Source organism: Pinus tabuliformis, chromosome 2_2, assembly GCF_031772625.1.
Source record: "Pinus tabuliformis cultivar Carrire ecotype Pingquan chromosome 2_2, CPIR1, whole genome shotgun sequence".
Lineage (NCBI taxonomy): Eukaryota > Viridiplantae > Streptophyta > Pinopsida > Pinales > Pinaceae > Pinus > Pinus tabuliformis.
The window spans coordinates 621,937,852-621,958,405 of NC_142300.1; the positions used below are offsets into that span (position 1 = coordinate 621,937,852).

At 35.7% G+C, this 20,554-nt stretch overlaps 2 protein-coding genes across 2 annotated transcripts; both read left to right on the forward strand.

The window, feature by feature from the left end:
- The first annotated feature begins 12,792 nt into the window (after positions 1–12,792).
- Positions 12,793–14,394, forward strand: LOC149194187 (uncharacterized). The gene has a single exon (XM_089407321.1). It carries the CDS (start codon positions 12,864–12,866, stop codon positions 14,019–14,021), a length of 1,158 nt encoding a protein of 385 aa, XP_089263447.1. The 5' UTR covers positions 12,793–12,863; the 3' UTR covers positions 14,022–14,394.
- LOC149194188 (uncharacterized) lies at positions 14,135–16,021 on the forward strand. Its single transcript, XM_089407575.1, has one exon. It carries the CDS (start codon positions 14,135–14,137, stop codon positions 16,004–16,006), a length of 1,872 nt encoding a protein of 623 aa, XP_089263701.1. The 3' UTR covers positions 16,007–16,021.
- The last annotated feature ends 4,533 nt before the right edge of the window (positions 16,022–20,554 follow it).

Here is a 20,554-nt window from a genome sequence, read left to right on the forward strand (position 1 = left end):
GTAAAACAGAGCTTTCTACAGGGGAGGGGCACTTGGTAAACAACAGGCTTCTTAGCAGGTCACCGACCACAGATCTTGATAGCCTTTGCCATCGAATGGCTATCGGGTGGGAAAGTGATCAAAGGTTAACTATTCAAGCGGACCCGAAGATTTTTAGATCAGCAGTTCATAATCTTCATCGGGTCCGTAAAGAGGGTAAAGACCATGCAAGTTTCCGATCCGATATCTCGGAGGACCATCAGATCAATAGGGACCTAATCGTATGGATATCAAGTTCTAAAAGTAATCGAAGGTTAAGTCTTAGACTAGACCCGAACATTTATAAACCAATGGCTCATAATCCTTATCAGATCCATGAACCGGGTAAAAGGGGTGCATGTTGCCGAGGCGATAGTGTTCGTGACCGTCGGATCTTACAGGATCTGGATCGAAAGGATATCAAGTTTCAACATGGGAGGAGGTTAAGTCCAAGAACAGACCCGAAGTTTTATACATTGACAGTTTATTTACCCTGTCAGCTTCGTAAAGCTGGTTAAGAAGAGGGGCTCGACTGCTAAGGCCGCCATCGTGAGCCTGTCGAACTCTCGACCTCTGGGAGAGGTAACGAATGCTCGACTGTTAAGGCCGCCATCGCTCGACTATTAAGGCCGCCATCGATATGCTCTCGAATTTATTGATGATGCATTACTTATGATGCACCTGTTTTGGGTCATACGCCTCATTAAAAAACACCTATGTTGCCTATGCCAGGAATGTTGCGCATATCTCCGAATCGATTTATTTAATGACTATTGGATCATTGGGGGTCTTATCGAATGGCCATCGGGTTGGATAATGGGCAGAGGTTTAGATGTAAGATTTAGGTATAAGGTTTCGAGTTTGTTTCGGGTTTGTTTCGGGTTAATCTTCATCGGGTTAGCCCTTGTTGGTCTTTACACTTGTAAAGACATGTAATATATGTAATTTTTCTTGCAGTTAATAGAAGGCTCCACTCTTACTTGACCAAAAAAAGATAAAGGTAATTGTATTAGGAATTTTTTTTAGTGATAGTAAAAGAGTTTGATTCCTAATATTTTTATAAAGTGATAGATAGGGATAATATAGTGGAAATTTTAAAGTTATCCATGTATTTCCCTAGTTTTATCATTAATAAGACAATCCAATAATGATCTAGAATTTCTCTAAGGGGAAACTCTCAATTGTATTGACTTCTTTTAAGAATGATAAAATTTTGTTGTTGAACATGTGAGTAGTTAAAATTTCATTATGTTCTACGAGCTTGTAAAGGAGGATCTCTTAAGGGTGGCAAAAGACATTCAAAGAAATAGGAATGTTTTAGAAGCCTTAAATTCTACTTGCTTACATTTAATTCCTAAGAAAGAGAAGCTAAATTGAATTGATGACTTCAAGACCATTTCTTAATGAAATTGTGTATATAAGATTATTGCTAAGACCTTGGTAATTAAACTTAAAAAAAAAATCAACTATTTTGTTCTTTTGTTTATTAGGTAATGTGAGTCATAAGAGGACTAGCACGCCTAACCTGTGGCTCTAGTAGTCGCAATCAAGGGGCATCTAAGCCGTCACAATCGCCCAAGGATTACACTTGACCATGCCACACCAACCCTTAACATGTCTTGATTTTTTCCCATGGGATTTCGAACTAGTGCCCTTTTCACCATAAAGAACACCTTGTCACTATCTATTATATGCCTCGTGGGTTAAAAGTTTTTTCAACTATTACCTCACATAAGCAATTTAATTTTCAAGTAGGAAGGAATATTCATAAAGAAATATGGTTATTTTAGAAATGTATTCATACTATAAAAATAAAATGTAAAAGAACCATGGTTTTGTAATTGGATTTATCAAAGATATATGGTATACCAAGTTGGTTATACATATGATTAATGCTATTGTAAACTGCTTTCAATTTACTAATGGTTAAATGGATAATAGGGTCTATTAGTATAGTGTCGTTTGTAATCCTTATTAATGGATAAACCTCAACATTCATTAAGCCTAATAAAGGGTTAAGATAAGAGTTCTCTTTATCTCCTCTATTGTTATTATTAGTGGCTAAATATTTGAGTAGAGGGCCTATAAGAAGCTAGAAGAAATGAGTGAATTGTTGTTATCGTGATTGAAGGAACAATTTTTCTAACTCATTTGTTATTTGTCAATGATACTTTACCATATTGTAATGGTTATACAAGGCAAGTGAAGAAGCTTAAGGATGAAAATTAAATATTTAAAAGTAAGTTCTTTGTTACATGTTGTAGCGGCTACAACCACCCTCCAAAATTTTGGCTTGCATGCAAATTTCAGAGCCTACCTTGGATCCTACGATCAATCATCCTTGGTCACTTATTAGCAAGTTAATGATTTCAAGCTCCCCTCCTTGATCTTAAGAGTTGTCCGTGTTCTCATCTTTATGCAACATGTGTCATTTTCGGGCATAGTAGTTGTTCTTTTTCATGCAAAGGGAATGTTGTTTTTCTTCAAGGGAATTGTGTGCATATGAGTGATTGTCATCACATAAACATGTGTCATTCTCATTTCACGCACTCTTGTCATGAAGGTTGTTGCATCAAGAAAAGTATGTCTTATGCATTCTGGATGATCTACGTCGTGTCACTAAGTGTCCATTTACATATATTTCACTGATCTCACACTTATCAATTTTCCCGAGCAACCTAGCCTCATCCAGCTTCCTGAAATTGTGCGCTTTTCTTCTGCAACCTTTAAGCTTCCTCCCTTGCCATCTGAAACCCTGTAGAGACCCTAGCCAACACTACTCTCCAAAAATGTACAAAGCAATCAGGGAGCCAACACTGCTCTCTAGAAATGTGCAAAGCAATCTGGTTGCAATGCACTTAGAAATTGCACAGAGGTCTCCTCCCAAGACCCCCATCCCATAACAGCGTCCTATGCCTCAAAACTGTGCAGTGTTGTCCAAGTTGCCCTGTCTATCTTGTATGCAGAAACTGCGCAGATGAGCCTCCCAAGACCCCATTCTGAAAGTAGTCACTATCTGCTGAAATTATGAAAATCTACCTCTCAGTGACTACAGGAAAAGGTGACTTGTTGAAATCGCTTCTAAGGAGTTGAGAAGAAGGACCATGGAACCAAGTAATGGAAAATATCAAGACTGCATGTAAACTTTGTCAGATGCATGATCATCTTGAGGGTAAGTATGGTAAGTAAAGAACGCCTTTCGAAGTACACCTCTTAATTGAGTTTGCAAGGCTTCTTGTCATTGTCATATCATCCTATCCTCAGTAACATGCATGTGCAAAATCACAAAAAGTCATTTTATGTGTTTCTTCTACATGTCTTGCTTCCTTTTCACTTGTTTGACCAACTTTCATCTTCGGCATGTTGATTGTTATGTCATTCTTGCGAACTCATTCTGGTGATGTTGAAGGTTGTGTTTGAGTTGTGCTCACTATGTAAACATCTATTACACTCACACACAATGTTGTAGGCATTATCGTACAAGTTTCGTCACGGTCGTTCGAATGTCTAGCTCAAGTGTCAAGCTTTTCTCTCGCACATGTATGTTGTCTTGATAGTTTGAGGTGTCTTGTTATCAAGTCATGTTGAGTGTGTGTTCACAAGGTCATGCATGGACAAGTTCACTCACTCAGATACTTACTCATTTTGGTGAAACTCTGCCGACCAGAACACCCCCCAACAACCAAACCTTTATTGTGCTACACTGCGCAGTCTCAACCCTCAAAGATGCTGTACTGCTACCCAGAATTGCGCAAAGCTTGAAGCTGCCTCCCATGAAATTTGCATTGTGCAATCCTGGAGTCAACCTGACTGATTTTCACCCAAAACAACTTAGAAGTTTCTCAGTAAGCCATCTCAATCTATGCTTCTCGCAAGAAAATCTATCAAGTTTCCAGCTGGTCAACAGGAGAGTTTGACTCGGCAGTGACCCCGAGCCTCACTCCTCCAAAAAATTGTGCAGAAGCTGCCAAACATGCCTGCCTCTGCTGACTAAATAAATTGCAAAGACATGCCGGACAAACACCCACTTCTTGTCACTGCACTGTCCTCGAAATTTGTGCAGTTCTGTCAACTAGTCACCCTGTCAGTCAACCTGCTCCTCCTCCTAAAAACTATGCAGTTTTCATGGGATGTATCCTAGCTTCCCAACATCCCGCTCAACCCAAAAACTACGCAGGGATGTCCTATAGCCCAACCTCCCATCTCTGCACATTTTTTACCAGTAAGCTCCTGCGAGCTGCTTCCAGCCTCCCTGAAGAATCTGCACAGTTTTCACTGCCAGTGTCCCCGCGCTGGCTACACTGTCTCTTTGGAAAAATTGTGCATATTTGCCCTCTAGCCGAGCCATATCTCGCAGACAATCACTTTTGATCCGGACTGCCCATCCTGGCCTCCTAGTGACGTCTCTGTAATTTTCATTGACAATGCCCGGAGTCCGCATCTCGACCTGAAATGTTCTCTGCGCAGTTTCAGAGCCTTGTCCTCTCTCCTGGTCACCTGCATCCGAAAATGAAAGATAATGCATCATGGTAGACTAGGAGATTTATGGATTTGATGTCGTCTCATCATGAGTGATTGCAGATATAGGTACACGAATGAGACATGGCACGACGACGAATGGGATGAACAAGGAGCACATGCTAGGAGACTTGTTCGTGAATGGACAAACACATGGAACATGCCAAGTACAAATGAAGGAGAGACATGCACATGAAACATCAAGCGAACACCAAGACCATCGAAGACTCTGCACACCTTGCCATGCAGAGGTGAAGCTATGATACACCAAGAGCACATTCATCACTCAGTAGCACTACAACTCAATATGGACACCACCACCAACATGAACATACCAGATTTATCATGTTGAGTCATGTCATGAGTCATCTTGGCCACATCGCTACTGTGGGCCATACTATTGTAATCAATTTAATGTAACATGGAAGTACAAGAGACCCACATGTAAAGTTGAAGAGTCATGTAAGTCAAACAGTCATGAGGGAAGTCGAACAATCATAAGGTTCAGTTTCACCCTTGGCTGTATATACCCCTCATTTTTACATGCAAAATAATTTTCACCTTGGCTCCTCCCTGATAGTCTTGAGAGTATGTAATCTTTATTTTCAGGAGTGAGAAATGGCTCCAACTCCCCTATATCAGGGTTAGTGATGTAATGGAGTATGGATGTGTCTTGGAACTTTCACTTAATTTAGAAGCTTATTAACAGGCCAACACATTTTCACACGTGTATTGTATTTGTTTGTAAGACTATTATTTGGATGCTTGTAATGCATGTTTCTTTAACCTGTTTTAAGACAGTTGAACTATTTCAGTTGTTTTAGTACAAGAGGAATCTTGACCTTTCCTATACAGCTATTAGTTAACTCTTGAAGCCCCTCCATTGCCTTCCTATCCAGTAATGGATCTAACTCTTGCGCTTCATTTTTTCCACCAAATTTCTCCTAACTTTCTGAGGTAGAGGCCTCTGCGAAGCTCTTCTTGGATTCCATAAAATTTTCCTTGACCTAGTTTAGATCGAATCCAGCCTCCTTCTTGGCAGTCTTACACACCCAACCTTTAATTTCTGGCTACTTCCCCTTATCTTCTCCATTGGAAATACCATTTCGTGTCACTATATTAATGTTATGGTCCTCTTCGCGGGCTCCTCCCTCGTCATCTGGATATTTTTCATGGGTAGTTGAGTCTTCTTCTCCTACACCTTGTCTATCAGTACTAGAAAATCTTCTATCACATGATAAAACTGTCACCAATATTGACAGGAGGGATGTGTTGGGCTCTGATAGTCGCGAGCAAAATGTCTTGCTTCTCTGCAGTTGTAACAAATAACTTGTCTACGACCTCTTCTAGCCCCTTCTCCTCTTCCTCTTCTGTGACGCTGGAATTCTCCGCACGCTGCACCCGCACCTTGATCCTGAGGTTAAGTTTCCACTTGAATTCTGTATGTAGGGGTCTGATCCATCATTAATTCGTAGCTTCGACAATTTTTTTCATCATGCCCAACCAATTTACAGAAGGTACAAAATAATTGTTGCGGAGTCTGCACAAACTTCTGTAAGAGGTGACAATTGTTAGTTGTGTTCTTCCGAAGTATCTGGCAAATAACACACCATAAGGCTACCCCTGCGCTTGGTCCCTTGATGTTCTCAGGCTTCCAAGGAACAAGACCTCCTTTAATAAGGTAATTTTGATAAACTAGACAGTGGTCCTTATCATGACCCTCGTCTTTACACTTCAGGCACCAAACTTCTCCACGCAACATAGGCTAAACTTCCTTTCCTTTCTTCAAGCTCTACAACTCCATATGAAATCTCACCAACTGCGACTGGATCTGTTGTACTCCAATGTTTGTATCCTGTACTGGTGAAGCTTCTAATCTCATTGTGAACTCCATAGCTTATGCTTTCGTTACTATTTTCTGATGTGACAATGGTAATCTGATGTTGACTGTCCGTGATAGTCATATTAACATATTGAATTAGGCACTTTAATCTTTGATCGAAACCCCACGTGGACTCGTTTGTCTTCTATTGTATCTCCTTAAGTTCTGTTACTGACTGTGCCTGATATTTAGGCTTTTGAAACTCATTATTCAGTGCCTATTGATTTTATGCCATAGTCGCATTGGGCTTATCTATACAAAACTTGATATACCAAGTCAACAGCCTATCCTGCAGTGTTGTGACTAGCTGAGCTTTCTTCATATTATCATTAGTGATCTATTGTTCCTTCCACATAGCATCTGTGACGAACCAGAACTGTTCGAGGTCCTCACTTCCCATCCCTTTAAATATTGGCATCTTCATCGTGTTCGCCATGTTAAATAGTTGAGTCAGAGGTGAAGGTGGAGGTGGAGGTGGAGGTGTGTGTGGTGGAGGTGGAGTGGATGGATGAGGTATCCCTGTGATACCCTAGCTTACTATATGTAGCACGCTTCACGACGTTCTCAGAATAGTAACTTCGTTGTTGCTATTAGGAGATCCTAAAAACGGACTATATCTAGAGCCCGATTCTTCATTCCTTCTTAATTCTTTTCCGCGTCACATAGTCCCAAACATCAATGTAAATGCATAACCCTCTTTTCGCACAATAACATCTTAATCCAGGTCTTCAGAGATTTCAAGTACTTACCTCTTAGTCCCTTGAAGAACCCGCACTCTGCTTCATTATAGCTAGTGGACGTATCGATTACGAACTCAGTGATGAATCCTCCTAGAATACGATCGATCTAGTGATCAACGAACCACGTGATGTTATTTTCTGAAGCCTCCAAGCACTTCACCAGCTCTGTGGTCCACATAATAGGGAAGTCAAGCGTCCACATACCTTGACTATCTGCTAATTTGAACAACCACTCATGCACTTCACAAGGAAAAGAGCAGAAGAATATTTCGTCCTCGTCTGTGAATATATATCTATTCAGCCACTTTTCCTTAGACAAGCGTGGATTTCTATTCTCTTGAGCTGCAAACATGTGTATCTTTTGATCGATACACTTTCATTCTCTTTCTTAGTGGAGAACCACTTAGCACACATTCCTCAGCAAGATCTTGGTCTCGGCAATGGAACCATTTGTTGGCTTCTTGGGGCTTGACCTAGGTCCAACGTTAGCTGTGCCAACCAACAAAACTAGGTTTCGGCATCCAGAGGTCTGTGTGAAGGGTTCCTGTGGTCCTTAGGGACTATTTCTGTTTTCGCGAACCTTAATCTTCCCAGAACAGTTAATAACAATAAATCTCATAAACAACCTTTATATCTTCACGAAGATCATTAAACAGTTATAATATGCATAAATATTACAGATCTATTACTTTCGCGCATTAATTAAGCAATTATTCATATATGTTCAGGTACAGAGTAGAAATATATAAAGTGAAAAAATAAATATAGAGATGCAAGTACACAAGGTATGTCTCAAAACTATCTCTTTATTAGATAACCTTCAAAGTACATACTTCTTCTCCCTGCGCACTTAGCTACAGGGGCCCGCACACTCAGCTTGCGGACTTACCAAAGTCTTTGCGCACTCAGCTACAAGAGCCTTCCCCATTCACCTAAGTATAGGAACAAACCTTCATGCCTTATCTTACTTGCCCAAAACAATGATATTCTATCTTAGCATGACCTCTTAGACTCGCTATGACTCATCTATATAAAGCCTTTTTTCTTAACAATACCATGGTCGACGGACCATGGGCGGATCATGGGTGGATCTCAAAACCTTCCCAACACCTACCTACCTAAGGGACTAAAGCCCCTTTGGCTCATACTATCTTCGCACTCTCCCTCCATAATTCGCAAATACTTTACATTTATACAAAAAATATTCAAAATTTCACCCTAGGGACCCCATCCCAACAGGTAGATTTGTTACATTTTGATAAGGCTTGTTGCATCTCACGAGCGGACAAAGAGTGTTCACTAAAGAAAGAAGGAATGGCTACTAATGGTAATTTGAAGGATTTTGAGAGGGGAAGTCATAATCGAATAAAGAAAAATTCTAGAGTAGCTTGGATAAGGAAAATGAGTAAAGATGAATTTAAGAGAGAAATGATTGAGTTGAAAGTTGAATTCAATCATTTGAAGCAAATTCTATAGGAAAGTCAAGAGGACCAGGGGTATGGTTGGACAATGAAAAGGAAGGTGTAATGACATCCATATAGAGGAAGCAAAGACAGAATATGTATGACAGGTTGAAGGTAGAACTCAAAGTAGCTGAGTATGAGTTGATTGTTTTTTAACAAAATTTATTCGTTGATGAGAAAGAAGCAAGGAATGTTGAGGGGTAATTCATGTATAGTCTGATGGACTATGAAATTAGTTCAGATCAACATGAAGAAGAAGAAACAAGGCATTGAAATAAAATCCTTATGTATTTGAATAAAACATTTTATGTATGTATGCAGGATTGGTAAGTGATGATCAACATTTAATTGAAGTGTTTATGCAGATTGCTGAAGAAATATAACTTTCAGAAGATATGGTTGAGATAGAGCAATTATGTGTGTGTGTGTTTGTTCACTATGAAAATGGTGAATTTGATAGGGAAGTTGTTATGATTAAGGAAGTTTATGTTATAAAGGAGGATGAAACAACACCATCTCAAGGAGATTATGAAAATATGGGAGATGAGGAATTACTAAATGAAGACATGCTCGAAGACCTATAGGAAGGTGTATTCACCTAGGAAGTTGTAAGACCTATATCATGGCAGACATGTTGCACAGGAGATCGCATAGTTGTAATGCCTTAAGAGCTTGCATAGGCATACATGCAGTGCAAGCGGTGCATGGAGTCATCAATCTATGGAATGAACCACTTGGAGAGGTACCAAGGTGGTAGGTGTACTTGTATCCTGGCTTGAGGGGGGATGTGAAAACTTAGATGATATGGTTTATGAATGGGATTAGGTCAATCTCCCATAGTCGAGTTTCAGGGGGGGATTGTTATAGTGGATCTAGAAAACTTGACTCGATCAAGTTACACATGGCTTTTGGCTTCATATTTATGAGCACCCATGCTTTTTCCCATGGTATTCATCTCCATATGTAGTCTATTTAAAGGTTGATCAAACCCATGTTAAATGGTCTTAGTGGCCACTGGAAACACAACAATGATGTCTTTAGACACTGCCATCTTTCTCGATGCTCTTTGATCCTAAAAAAAATGAACAACATTAAACCATCCATGGAAAAACATCAAAATAGAACCTTTATTGATATGATGATTCATACATTATATATTTAAAAAATAGCTTTCCTGAGACTCTCAACAGAAACCTGGAACTTGGAAACTAATGATTTGTGAAACTAATAGGGCAATATAAATAGGCAATAGGAGGAAAATTTCATCTACAATGATAATAAATCTAACATTTACCATGCTAAGCTCGGTAACAACAAAATCAATTCTACCAATCTTAAATAGTACATGATTACATCTGATAGCAAATTGAGTACCAATAGAATAAAATGTGCAACACTAGAACAACACCTAAATAATCGAAAATGACATATTTGACCAAATACTATATTAAGGATGTATGGACACCTATTCAACTCAAATCAAATTTCTCTATGAATGTTTCCCTTCATCAAGAACAATATCTCAGAGACTATCTACAATAATACATTCCTTAAGAAGGATCCCCACTATGATATGTAACAACTTTTTGTATGCTTATGTTCCCACCTTTGTTTCTTTTGCTTTTGTGTGTTGCATAAATATACTTGACATATAACTCTGTTTGACTAATAGAAAAGTATAATTAACTGTAATAAATTTTACCTTAGCATAAAATTAGTAACTAAAAGAAATTATAAATAACTATTAAAAATTCTAATAACCCACACAAACTTCAAAATGCCAATAATAAACACTGAAGAAGGTTATATTTGGAAATCCCAACAGTTACACCTTCTCAAACTTCCTTGCTCCATAACAATAGTAGCACTTGATGTTGTTTTGTTTTAGGGCCCACCCATGTAACATACCCCAATGGTAAAATATTCCACTGAATGAGGTATTTTGGTAGTACCTTAGTATTCAAATTTGGATTGTATTTCAATGTCCATTTCAATTGTATTTCATTGTCCTTAAATTTTGCTTGATTATTTCCTTCCACACCACCCCCCCCCCCCCCCCTCCTCCCCCCCCCCCCCACTCCTCCGATTTGCATTCCTTTGCACCTCTCGGTGCAATTATTATTAGTATGATGTTATTATGTAATATATTATATAACTATCAACAATTCCATTAAAAAAATAAAAATAAAAAATAAAAATCAAATTATGAATTTTTCATGGGTGGCATTTATTTTTATTTAAAAAAATCATTTGAATTAATGATTTTTCCATACTTCTTGTAATTTATTGTTTAATATTCATTATAACCTTTTGCACAAGGATATATGAATTTTAATAAAAAGTGTGTTCATTAACATCTTGCTAGAGGTAAATCCCTTAGACAATGAGAAAATGGAGGTGTGAAAGAGAGTAGAGTACACCTTATGTGTAACTTTAGCCATAATCACCAGTGGCTCAAGTAAGGATGACAACAAGATGTCAAGTCTTAGTTAAAGAATTGAGGAATAGAGGAAAATGTCATCTTGTTGGATATAGATAATATTAAAAGTATTATTACATCTAATTTGAAATAGATTTTGTGGTGTAATATAGATTTAGAAAATGAAAGGAAGCTAACATACTACAAAGAAGTGGTCATCCTTAATTTAGAAAATCAAAAATATCTTTTAATTCTAAATAGCACAAAGAAGAAAATCAACATTGCTAAAACAAGAACCAACTTCTACCAGTGTCATAGTGAAATTTGACATTGGACAACTCTCTAAACATTGTGGGATGCAAGAATATCTCATCTTTGTGACACTAAGAGGGTTGAAAGTGTAATGAACTTTCCCTAAAGTGCCTCACATATATCCAAATTAAAATTCAATTTCAAAATATTTGTTACAACTTTCTTAACCTCTCAAATCATCAAAAATAGTAATTTTGTAACTCTTCTTTTAATATTTAATTTAATACAAAATAAAGTTAATCCTAAAAAAATTATCAAAATCAATGAATGGCAAAAGTCTAAAATCAAAACTAAATAATCTCATACCATTTTTTAATGCCATAAATTAATTATAATTTCAATAGATATAATCATTATCATAGTCTTTGGTATTGTGTTAATAAACTATAACATTAAATAGATTAGAAAATAAAAAAATAAATGACTTACATACACATTATAATTATTTGACATAAACAACAACCATTAGTAAATTTTAAAAAATTTAAAAAATATAAAATTAAAACTATTAATATGAAACTGAAAATATTATTATATATGATACGATATAAGTTTTTTAATAAATATTAAAATTAGTAACACACATTCAACCCTATATAATAAATATATTTATTAGAAGAAGAATATTATTATTTTTTAATAAATAATAAAACACTTTACTATGCAATAGAAATGCACACGCCTTTATATGAAGTGAATAAACTATTAAACCAAAAACAATAAAAAAAAATTGTTTAATTTACTTTCCTGAGTGCACAATTTTCGGGTCTTTTATGAATTATTGCTCCGCAAAGACCGCAACAAAGCATAGGACTGAATTGACCTGACTTCTTTCATTTTCAAGTTGCCCGTATATATCCCGTATATCCCTCGCCTTAATGCAATAGCACAATTTTCGGGTCTTTGGTGACTTCTTTCATTTTAGCTGTTAATATCCCGCTCGATACGGGAATTTCCTTTTACCTGTAAATGCCATTTTCCACCACAAACGACAAACGACTTTATACGAGTTTCTCGCAATTTCCTTTTACCTGTTAATGTCCTTTTCCACCACAAACGACAAACGACTTTATACGAGTTTCTCGCAATTGAAGTGACGCCCGTATATCCCGCTCGATACGGCCTGTTTCCATGTGAATTTCTTTTTAGCTGTTAATGCCTTTTACCATGTTATTGCCGCGGCCCTCCCTCGCCCACCACAAACGACAAACGACTTTATACGAGTTTCTCGCAATTGAAGTGACACCACCAACGGATTTCCATAAATAAATTACTTGCCTTTTATGACGACCTGGGATTGTCAATACCTCCCGCTCAATAAATTTATTTAGGGAATTATTATTCATGTTTTTCAATATTATATTTAAAAATAATATTGTCAATACCTCCCGCTCAATACGCACATTCCCCTAAGTTCTCTCTCCATGTATTCTCTATATATATCTATCTTTGTGTTACCAAACATCATAACAACTGTGAGGGACGTTTGCGTTTCAATTAAGAGCGCAGAAATGGATCATAAAACACTTTCTCTCTGCAACATCATCATGCTCTCTCTTATATTCGCAGCCTCTCTTATTGCTGCTGCTAATCATTCAAGCTGGAACCCATTGGAGGACGAGGGTAGTGCGCTGGAGGAAGGTCACCATGAAAGGGACTTGGACGCTCTTCTCTCCTTTAAAAAGCATATCAAAAGCGACCCAGCGGGGAAGCTGCGCAACTGGACAGTTCAGAATACAAAGCAGCTATGCTCCAACTGGTATGGTATTCGCTGCACTCAACACTCTCTAAGAGTTATTGCCATAATACTTCCTGCTCCCATGATCAATGTGGAGTATGAGCCTTATTATGTGGGGGATCCTAAATACCAACTGGGAGGTACCGTCTCGCCCTCTCTTGGCAGCCTTTCTTCATTACAGACGTTGAATCTTTGTGGCAATAATTTCACAGGAGTGATTCCACCTGAACTCGGGCAGCTTAAAGCCCTGAGATTACTTAACCTCACTTACAATATGCTTGAAGGATCTATTCCACCTTCATTGTCTAATTGCACAGCCCTTCGATGGATCGACCTTTCTTCTAACTTCTTGACTGGGACGATGCCATCTGAGTTTGGTCGTCTTGTCAACTTGGAACATCTCGACTTCTCGGCCAATCAACTGAGTGGAAGTATTCCAGCTTCATTGTCTAATTGCACAGCCCTTCGATGGATCGACCTCTCCAATAACATGTTGAATGGGACGATGCCATCTGAGTTTGGTCGTCTAGTCAACTTGGAACATCTCCGCTTGTTCGGCAGTGGTCTGAGTGGAAGTATTCCAGCTTCATTGTCTAATTGCACAGCCCTTCGATGGATCGACCTTTCATTTAACTATGGCTTGAATGGGACGATGCCATCTGAGTTTGGTCGTCTAGTCAACTTGGAACATCTCGACTTCTCTGGGAATGGTCTGAGTGGAAGTATTCCAACTTCTCTGAGCAATTGCACATCGCTTCAAGAGTTGTGGCTTGGAGGAAACATTTTCAATGGTTCAATCCCTTCCGTTTGGCGTTTGATGAGAAGTCTATCTGTTCTTCACTTATCCGACAACCAGTTAAGTGGTCACATCCCTCCGACTCTGGGCATCCTAATCGCCTGTCGTCCATCGTCATCAGTTACAACGGATTAAGTGGGGGAATTCCATCTCTGGCCAATTACACCCAGCTATTGCACATCGACTTAAGTGACAACAACTTGAGCGGAAGAATTCCAGCGCTCCGCAATTGTACCCGGCTATTGTACATGGACCTTTCAGAAAACAACATCAGTGGAAGAATTCCAGTGGAATTGGGGTTTCTACAGCAGCTACAGACCGTGGATCTAAGTTACAACAGCATCAGTGGAAGAATTCCTGTGGAATTGGGGTTGCTGCAAAAGCTCGAGATGCTGCATTTAAGTTCTAACAAATTGGACAACATTATTCCTCCGGTGCTGGGAAACTGCTCGTCTCTCAGGTATTTATCTTTGGGGAACAATCGATTGTCCGGCAGCCTACCACCTGAGTTGGGTAAATTGAGGCAGCTCACTCAGCTTTCAATTTATGGACTATGTGATGCTCATGTGACCGATGATGAATCTGATTATAATTGTGCTCGTGGCAATATTTCAGGCTCTATCCCTTCCGAAATAGGAAATTGCAGTAATCTATCTCTTCTAGATCTTCAGTATAATAGGCTCACAGGGCCCATACCTGAAAGCATTACAAGATTGAAGAGACTTAAAACTCTTGCCCTCAGTACCAACCAGATCACGGGTACAATTCCTCAGGAAATAGGAAAGCTCCAATCCCTTGAATTCTTGTATTTATTTTCAAACAACTTAACTGGACATATTCCAGATAGCATAGGTCACTTAAAATTTCTTAATCACCTAGACTTGAGTAAGAATAATATGTTAGGCACTATCCCTTCTCATATTAGTGGATTGGCTTCACTACAATATTTGAGTTTATCACAAAACAACTTTAATGGAAACATTCCTAGAGCCATAGGAAATCTCAAAGCTCTGATGAACATAGATATATCCAATAATAATATCCGTGGGAGCATTCCTAAAACTATAGAAAAGCTCCAATCTCTTTTCCTTATAGATATATCAAAAAATTCGTTTAATGGAGTTTTGGCTACTATAAATTTTCCAAATTCTTTACAGTATTTTTCAGCTCACTCTAACAAATTTTCAGGAACTTTTCCAATGTCTTTGGCCATGTGTAAATTGTTGGATTTAAGGAAAAATCAATTAGAGGGTGAGCTGCCTCAACACATTGGAAATTTTGGAAACTTACAAGTGCTAAGTATCAGTGATAATAATTTCCATGGTGATATTCCTAAATCAATCATAGATTTCACCAACTTACAAGTGTTGGATTTATCCAACAACAAATTCAATGGAGAAATACCCTTTCATCTTGAGAGACTCAAGGGATTTACAATCAATGTCACATCTTCAAGCATTGAAGATAAGATTGAAGTACCATTTTCCATTATCATTAAAAGAAGTGAATATACTCTCACATATGTGCTTGCTACAAATACAATTATTGACTTGTCAAGCAATAATTTTACAGGAGGAATCCCTATAAGCATAGGGAGCCTAAGTAGCTTGAGACTGTTGAATTTATCTGGAAATCAATTGGAAGGACAAATTCCTGCATCAATTAGTAAGATATCTACTTTGGAGCAATTGGACTTGTCCAAAAACAGGTTGACAGGAAAGATTCCTCAAGAGCTCTCTAATTTGTCAATGTTGGCAGTTTTTGATGTTTCATTTAATAACTTATGTGGCCCAATCCCAACAGGGACACAATTTTCTACATTCAATGTAGAATCATTTCATAAGAATAAGTGCTTACGAGGGTGTCCTTTAAATCCATGCAATGTAAAGAGAGTGCCAATGGCAGAAGGCAATAATGGTAAGAGTAAGCATATCAAAGTGGGATGGCTAAGTCATTTGGATGAAAAAATGTCATTATTTGCATTAGCTATGGGAGTTGGGATTGGATTTGGAGGAGTGGTTGCTATGTTTATATTGTGGGAAAGAGCTAGACATTGGGTGTTGGGTTTACCTCCCAGTAAATCACAAGCTTTCTATGGAGAATATCGACTCCCTACATAGAAAGAATGTAAAGATGTTTTGGTTTGTATTTCAATGTTTTGAAATAAATATGCTATAGTTTGTATCAGACTCTTTCAAAATAAAGACACTTTATTTACTATTTGAATCTTTCAAAATAGTCAATAAAATAATTTATAAGATATCTAAAATAATAAGAAAGAATATATTTTGTTACTCTGAATTGTTTAAAGAGTTAATAACTACAAATAACAACACAATTTTTTTTTAATTTCCACAATAATTTTCAAATTTCATAATAAATCCACTATCATAATAATATTTAATAAACATGATAATAAAATAATTATTTAAAAAAAACATTCATATAACCATTATTATTATAATAACATTTTATTAATTTTCAAAATTATATCTATATATAGGATTATTTTTATAAATAAAAAATATATTATTTTATCATTATTTTATTGTTCAATTTTTTCATATTTAATTATTTTATCTTTACTTTATAAATACCATAAACTCTCTACTTTTACTATCAGCGCTCTACTTCGTTTACTTTTGCCATCAACTCCACTTCGTTGCTTACTACACTAATCAAATTGACACACAAAAGAAAAGGAAAGGGGAAAAATGAGATTTGACAATTTCTTAGTAGACATTGAACTACTTCACGTGTACCATCTTTAAATTTAGTCGATTGCTCGACATATACTTTGGTGCATTCAAACTTTATATATGTAAAGTTTTTCGTAAAAAAATTTGATTCTTCTCCCTAGTTGTCATTGAAAATGCAATTTTAAAAATATTTCTTATTTGAATTAAATTTTAATTTTAATAATTTTTAATTTTTTAATTTTTTTTATCATAAATATTTATTTGTTTAATTTTAAAATTTATTTGTTTATATTTATAATTTAATGAATTATTATATATATGAAAGATTATATTTTTAATATTATATAAATTTTATATAAATTGTATATTTAGTATTTATATAAAAAATTTTAAATAAAATAAAATAACTTTTTATTGTATCCAAAGTTTTTGACTTAATAAAGTGAAATGTAATTATATATATATATATATATATATAAATTGTTAAAAATAATTAAAAAACTAAAATTCAATATAAATGATTTTCCATATTTCATTAATATCAAAACATGTAAACAATAAAATTAATAAAGAATACTGAATACTAATTATTCACATGTAATGAGCCAGTTTTAATTTCTTTTTTATTTATCTTGATGTCTAATATATTAGTTAAAATAAATAGATATTAATTTAATTTTTAATAATAACATATTAATTTTTTTTTAAATCTAGGATAAGGGATTACTAGTTCTAAATGCAAAGGTATTTCAAATTATAACTTTACATCTTGTTTGACAATTAAATTACAAAGTCATGATAATCAAAGACTCATTATTTGTGAACTAAACATCTATCCTCTAACACTCTATAATCCAGCCTAAATCTATTTTAAATTTGGATCTACCAAGCACTAAGAAGAATCAAGTTTGTATTTATGTAGTTAAGTTGGATCTAAGCTAGTGCTCTTGCATTCCATAATGAAATTCCTTAAATCTTTAAATAGGCTTCATCATAACAAATATCATGAGATTGTAAACATATATATATATATATATATATATATATAGTAAGCTGATTTGTATTACCTCAAAATAACAAATTGCATGGTACCATCTTTCACGGATCACTCAATACAAGTCAATACATTTACTACAATCCTGGTTTAGAGTCCATGATTTATCATAAGTTTTTCCTCTTTTCCCCTTGTCTTACAGATATCAATCCATTTCGAGGAGTTACCAAAAACAAATGAATGGTGTATAATGATTTCATTTCTTATCGACACTTCCACGACTATAAGTTCCTTAATATTTGTTACTTATCACTATCCAAGTGATTGGATTCATGGGAACACTTGTGCCAGCCTTCAAGAAATCCATGATTACGTTTGAGTCTCTTTTGTTTTCAATAAAGGTGAGGACTCCCTCAACTGAGAGATGGATTAGCTCTATATGTCGCTGAGCTGAGACAATGGGAGTTGACTTGCTAGTAGGAGTCTTATGATGCTCCATGTTGTCTTGGTTAGAAGCCGAAGGATTCTTGGGTCCTTTTGTTTCTTTTGGTTCTTGCCAACCACAGTTCTTTTTCTTAGGATCCAAGTGGGAGAAGGCCCTTGAGGAAAAGGGCAGGAACTCTAAAGGTGACTAGGCTATTGACATCTCATGCTTTGAAAGGAAATGTTCTTGTAGTCTACCAGCTAAGAATAAACCTTTTTCCTTTTAGTTTGGAGAATTTTATCTGGAAACTCTTTACTGATATCTATTTCCACAAATATGCGTGAAAATGTGACAATTTCCTTCTCAAGACTCTCAATGTCTATTTTAATGAATTCACCTAGTAAATCCTTAATGTCAGCTAAGATGTCATTGAAGAAAATGAATGCGTGGGTTCGGTAGCCTTACCTAGACTGGAGTGGCCATATCTTCCATATAGAGAAGATTGAAATTTGGAAATCATGGTTGAATTAAAATTCCAACTTGTCCCTAAAATGAGGGATCTTGATCAAACACTTTATAAAATCCACTACATTTATGAAAAATACCATAAAGAATCCTTCAAGAAAAAATACAATAAAATATGTGAACCCTAACTTTTATGCAAAATAATTTATGTTCCATACATAATAGGTGTGACTAATAGAATTGCCAAAATTCTAAGAAAGAAAGACTTCTCTATTTCTTTCAAACCTATGAAAACTATCCATCAACAAATGAGGTCTGTCAAGGATCATATAGACCCACATCAACACCAACAGATATATAGAATAACATATTCATGTCACAAATGCTACATTGGAGGGATTGGAAGATTGCTTAGAATTAGGATGAAAGAACATGATGTTGATATTAAACATGAATGTATTCGTTCTTCCTCCCTCACAGAGAACTCCAGCAATACCAAACACCACATAAACCTTTAGAAAAATGAAATCATTTCCAGGAAAATATATTATTTAAAAAGACACTTTAGAGAAGCCCCAGATATCATTAAAAGCCCTATTAATCTAAATAGAGACAATGACCTTGAAACCTTCTTTACCTTTTCCTTATAATATCCTTACTGCATCCTCTCTCTTCTTTCCATCCCTCCCCTTCATAATTCTAAAATAACACTTTATTTAAATTACTAATTGAAATTATAATTAATTAGATTAATTAAATTAATAAAATTATTAATAAATTATAATATTAGGATTACTTAAATATAAATAATATAAATTATTAACTTTGATTTATATGCATTACAACTATTTTAATTTGCTTTTATTATTAAGGGATATTAATAATTAATATATATTATTATTACCTTTGAATAATAATATAATTATAATACTTTTATAATATTATAATATTATATTTATAATATTATTTAATATTTTATTCTTTAGATTAATAATAATATAATTAATTTATAATAACCTTATAATATATACTTTTTAATATATCATATATTTACTCATTATCCTATTAATATTATATTTAATAATCATATAAGTTATAATTTTCAATATATTAATATACAAATAACTCTCTCTACAAATTATTACAAATTAATTAGGTTGAAATTAGGGTTTTTATTATTTATTGAGCCGAGAGTTCTTCATTTCTCTTTTTTAACTTCTCATTTACTTTATCAATATGTTGTTTACTATTTATTTAGGAATTTTTTGTCTTGATGATGGATCCACTTATGGACCCAAAACATAAACATTCCTACAAATTGACTATGGTAAATTTGACCTTCCATAAAAAATAAAATTTCGTAAGCAAGACTACAAAATCCATAAAATCATAAAATAATCACCCATCGTGTATAATCTCTAGAAGCCAAGTTTACTACAAGATATATCCACTTCAAGAGAAGTATTGTCTTCCACCTGATCTACAATAAATTCCAGCCCTGAGAGATATTTGGAGTTCTAAGGCGAGAACCCTAGCTTTAAGGTGTCCTAAAAGGATTTGGGTTGGGAAGAGGTGGAGGCATCCTTACCTTTGGCTCCCCCTTGTAATCTTGAGACTAGATAAACTGATTCATCCTTGGCTATGCCATATTCATGGAGTTAGTTTTTTATCTTGAAGCTGCCTAACTCCATGAAAGAGCAAAAAATAACTAGTAGGGATTCCTAGCCAATATCTTATTCTAGCAATGAATGGAGATACTAGATTTGTGCCTTTGACCTACAAGCATAAAGATCTCCTTGAGAATGGTCTCACAAAGACCATAAAATTCATTTGATCTGAGGCAAAAACCTCATCATGGATGTAAGGAGAATCCTAAAGTGGAAACCCCATTTCTTCTTGCACCAGGTCACAACCTAAGGCAGAAGGGTATTTAATACCCATGTGGTTTGTAGCATTTGGGTTTTGGAAAACCGAAAACTTGGTTGGCTTGAAAATCTGTATGACATCAACACAGGTATCTACTATACGCTCAAGGTGCTTGAAGAATAAAAAGATTGTTTTGGTAGTTAAACCCCAGTATTTCAAA

Bases quoted from the DNA above. Each gene is read 5' to 3' on its own strand.
- LOC149194188 (XM_089407575.1), top strand. From the start codon at position 14,135: ATGGACCTTTCAGAAAACAACATCAGTGGAAGAATTCCAGTGGAATTG.
- LOC149194187 (XM_089407321.1), top strand. From the start codon at position 12,864: ATGGATCATAAAACACTTTCTCTCTGCAACATCATCATGCTCTCTCTT.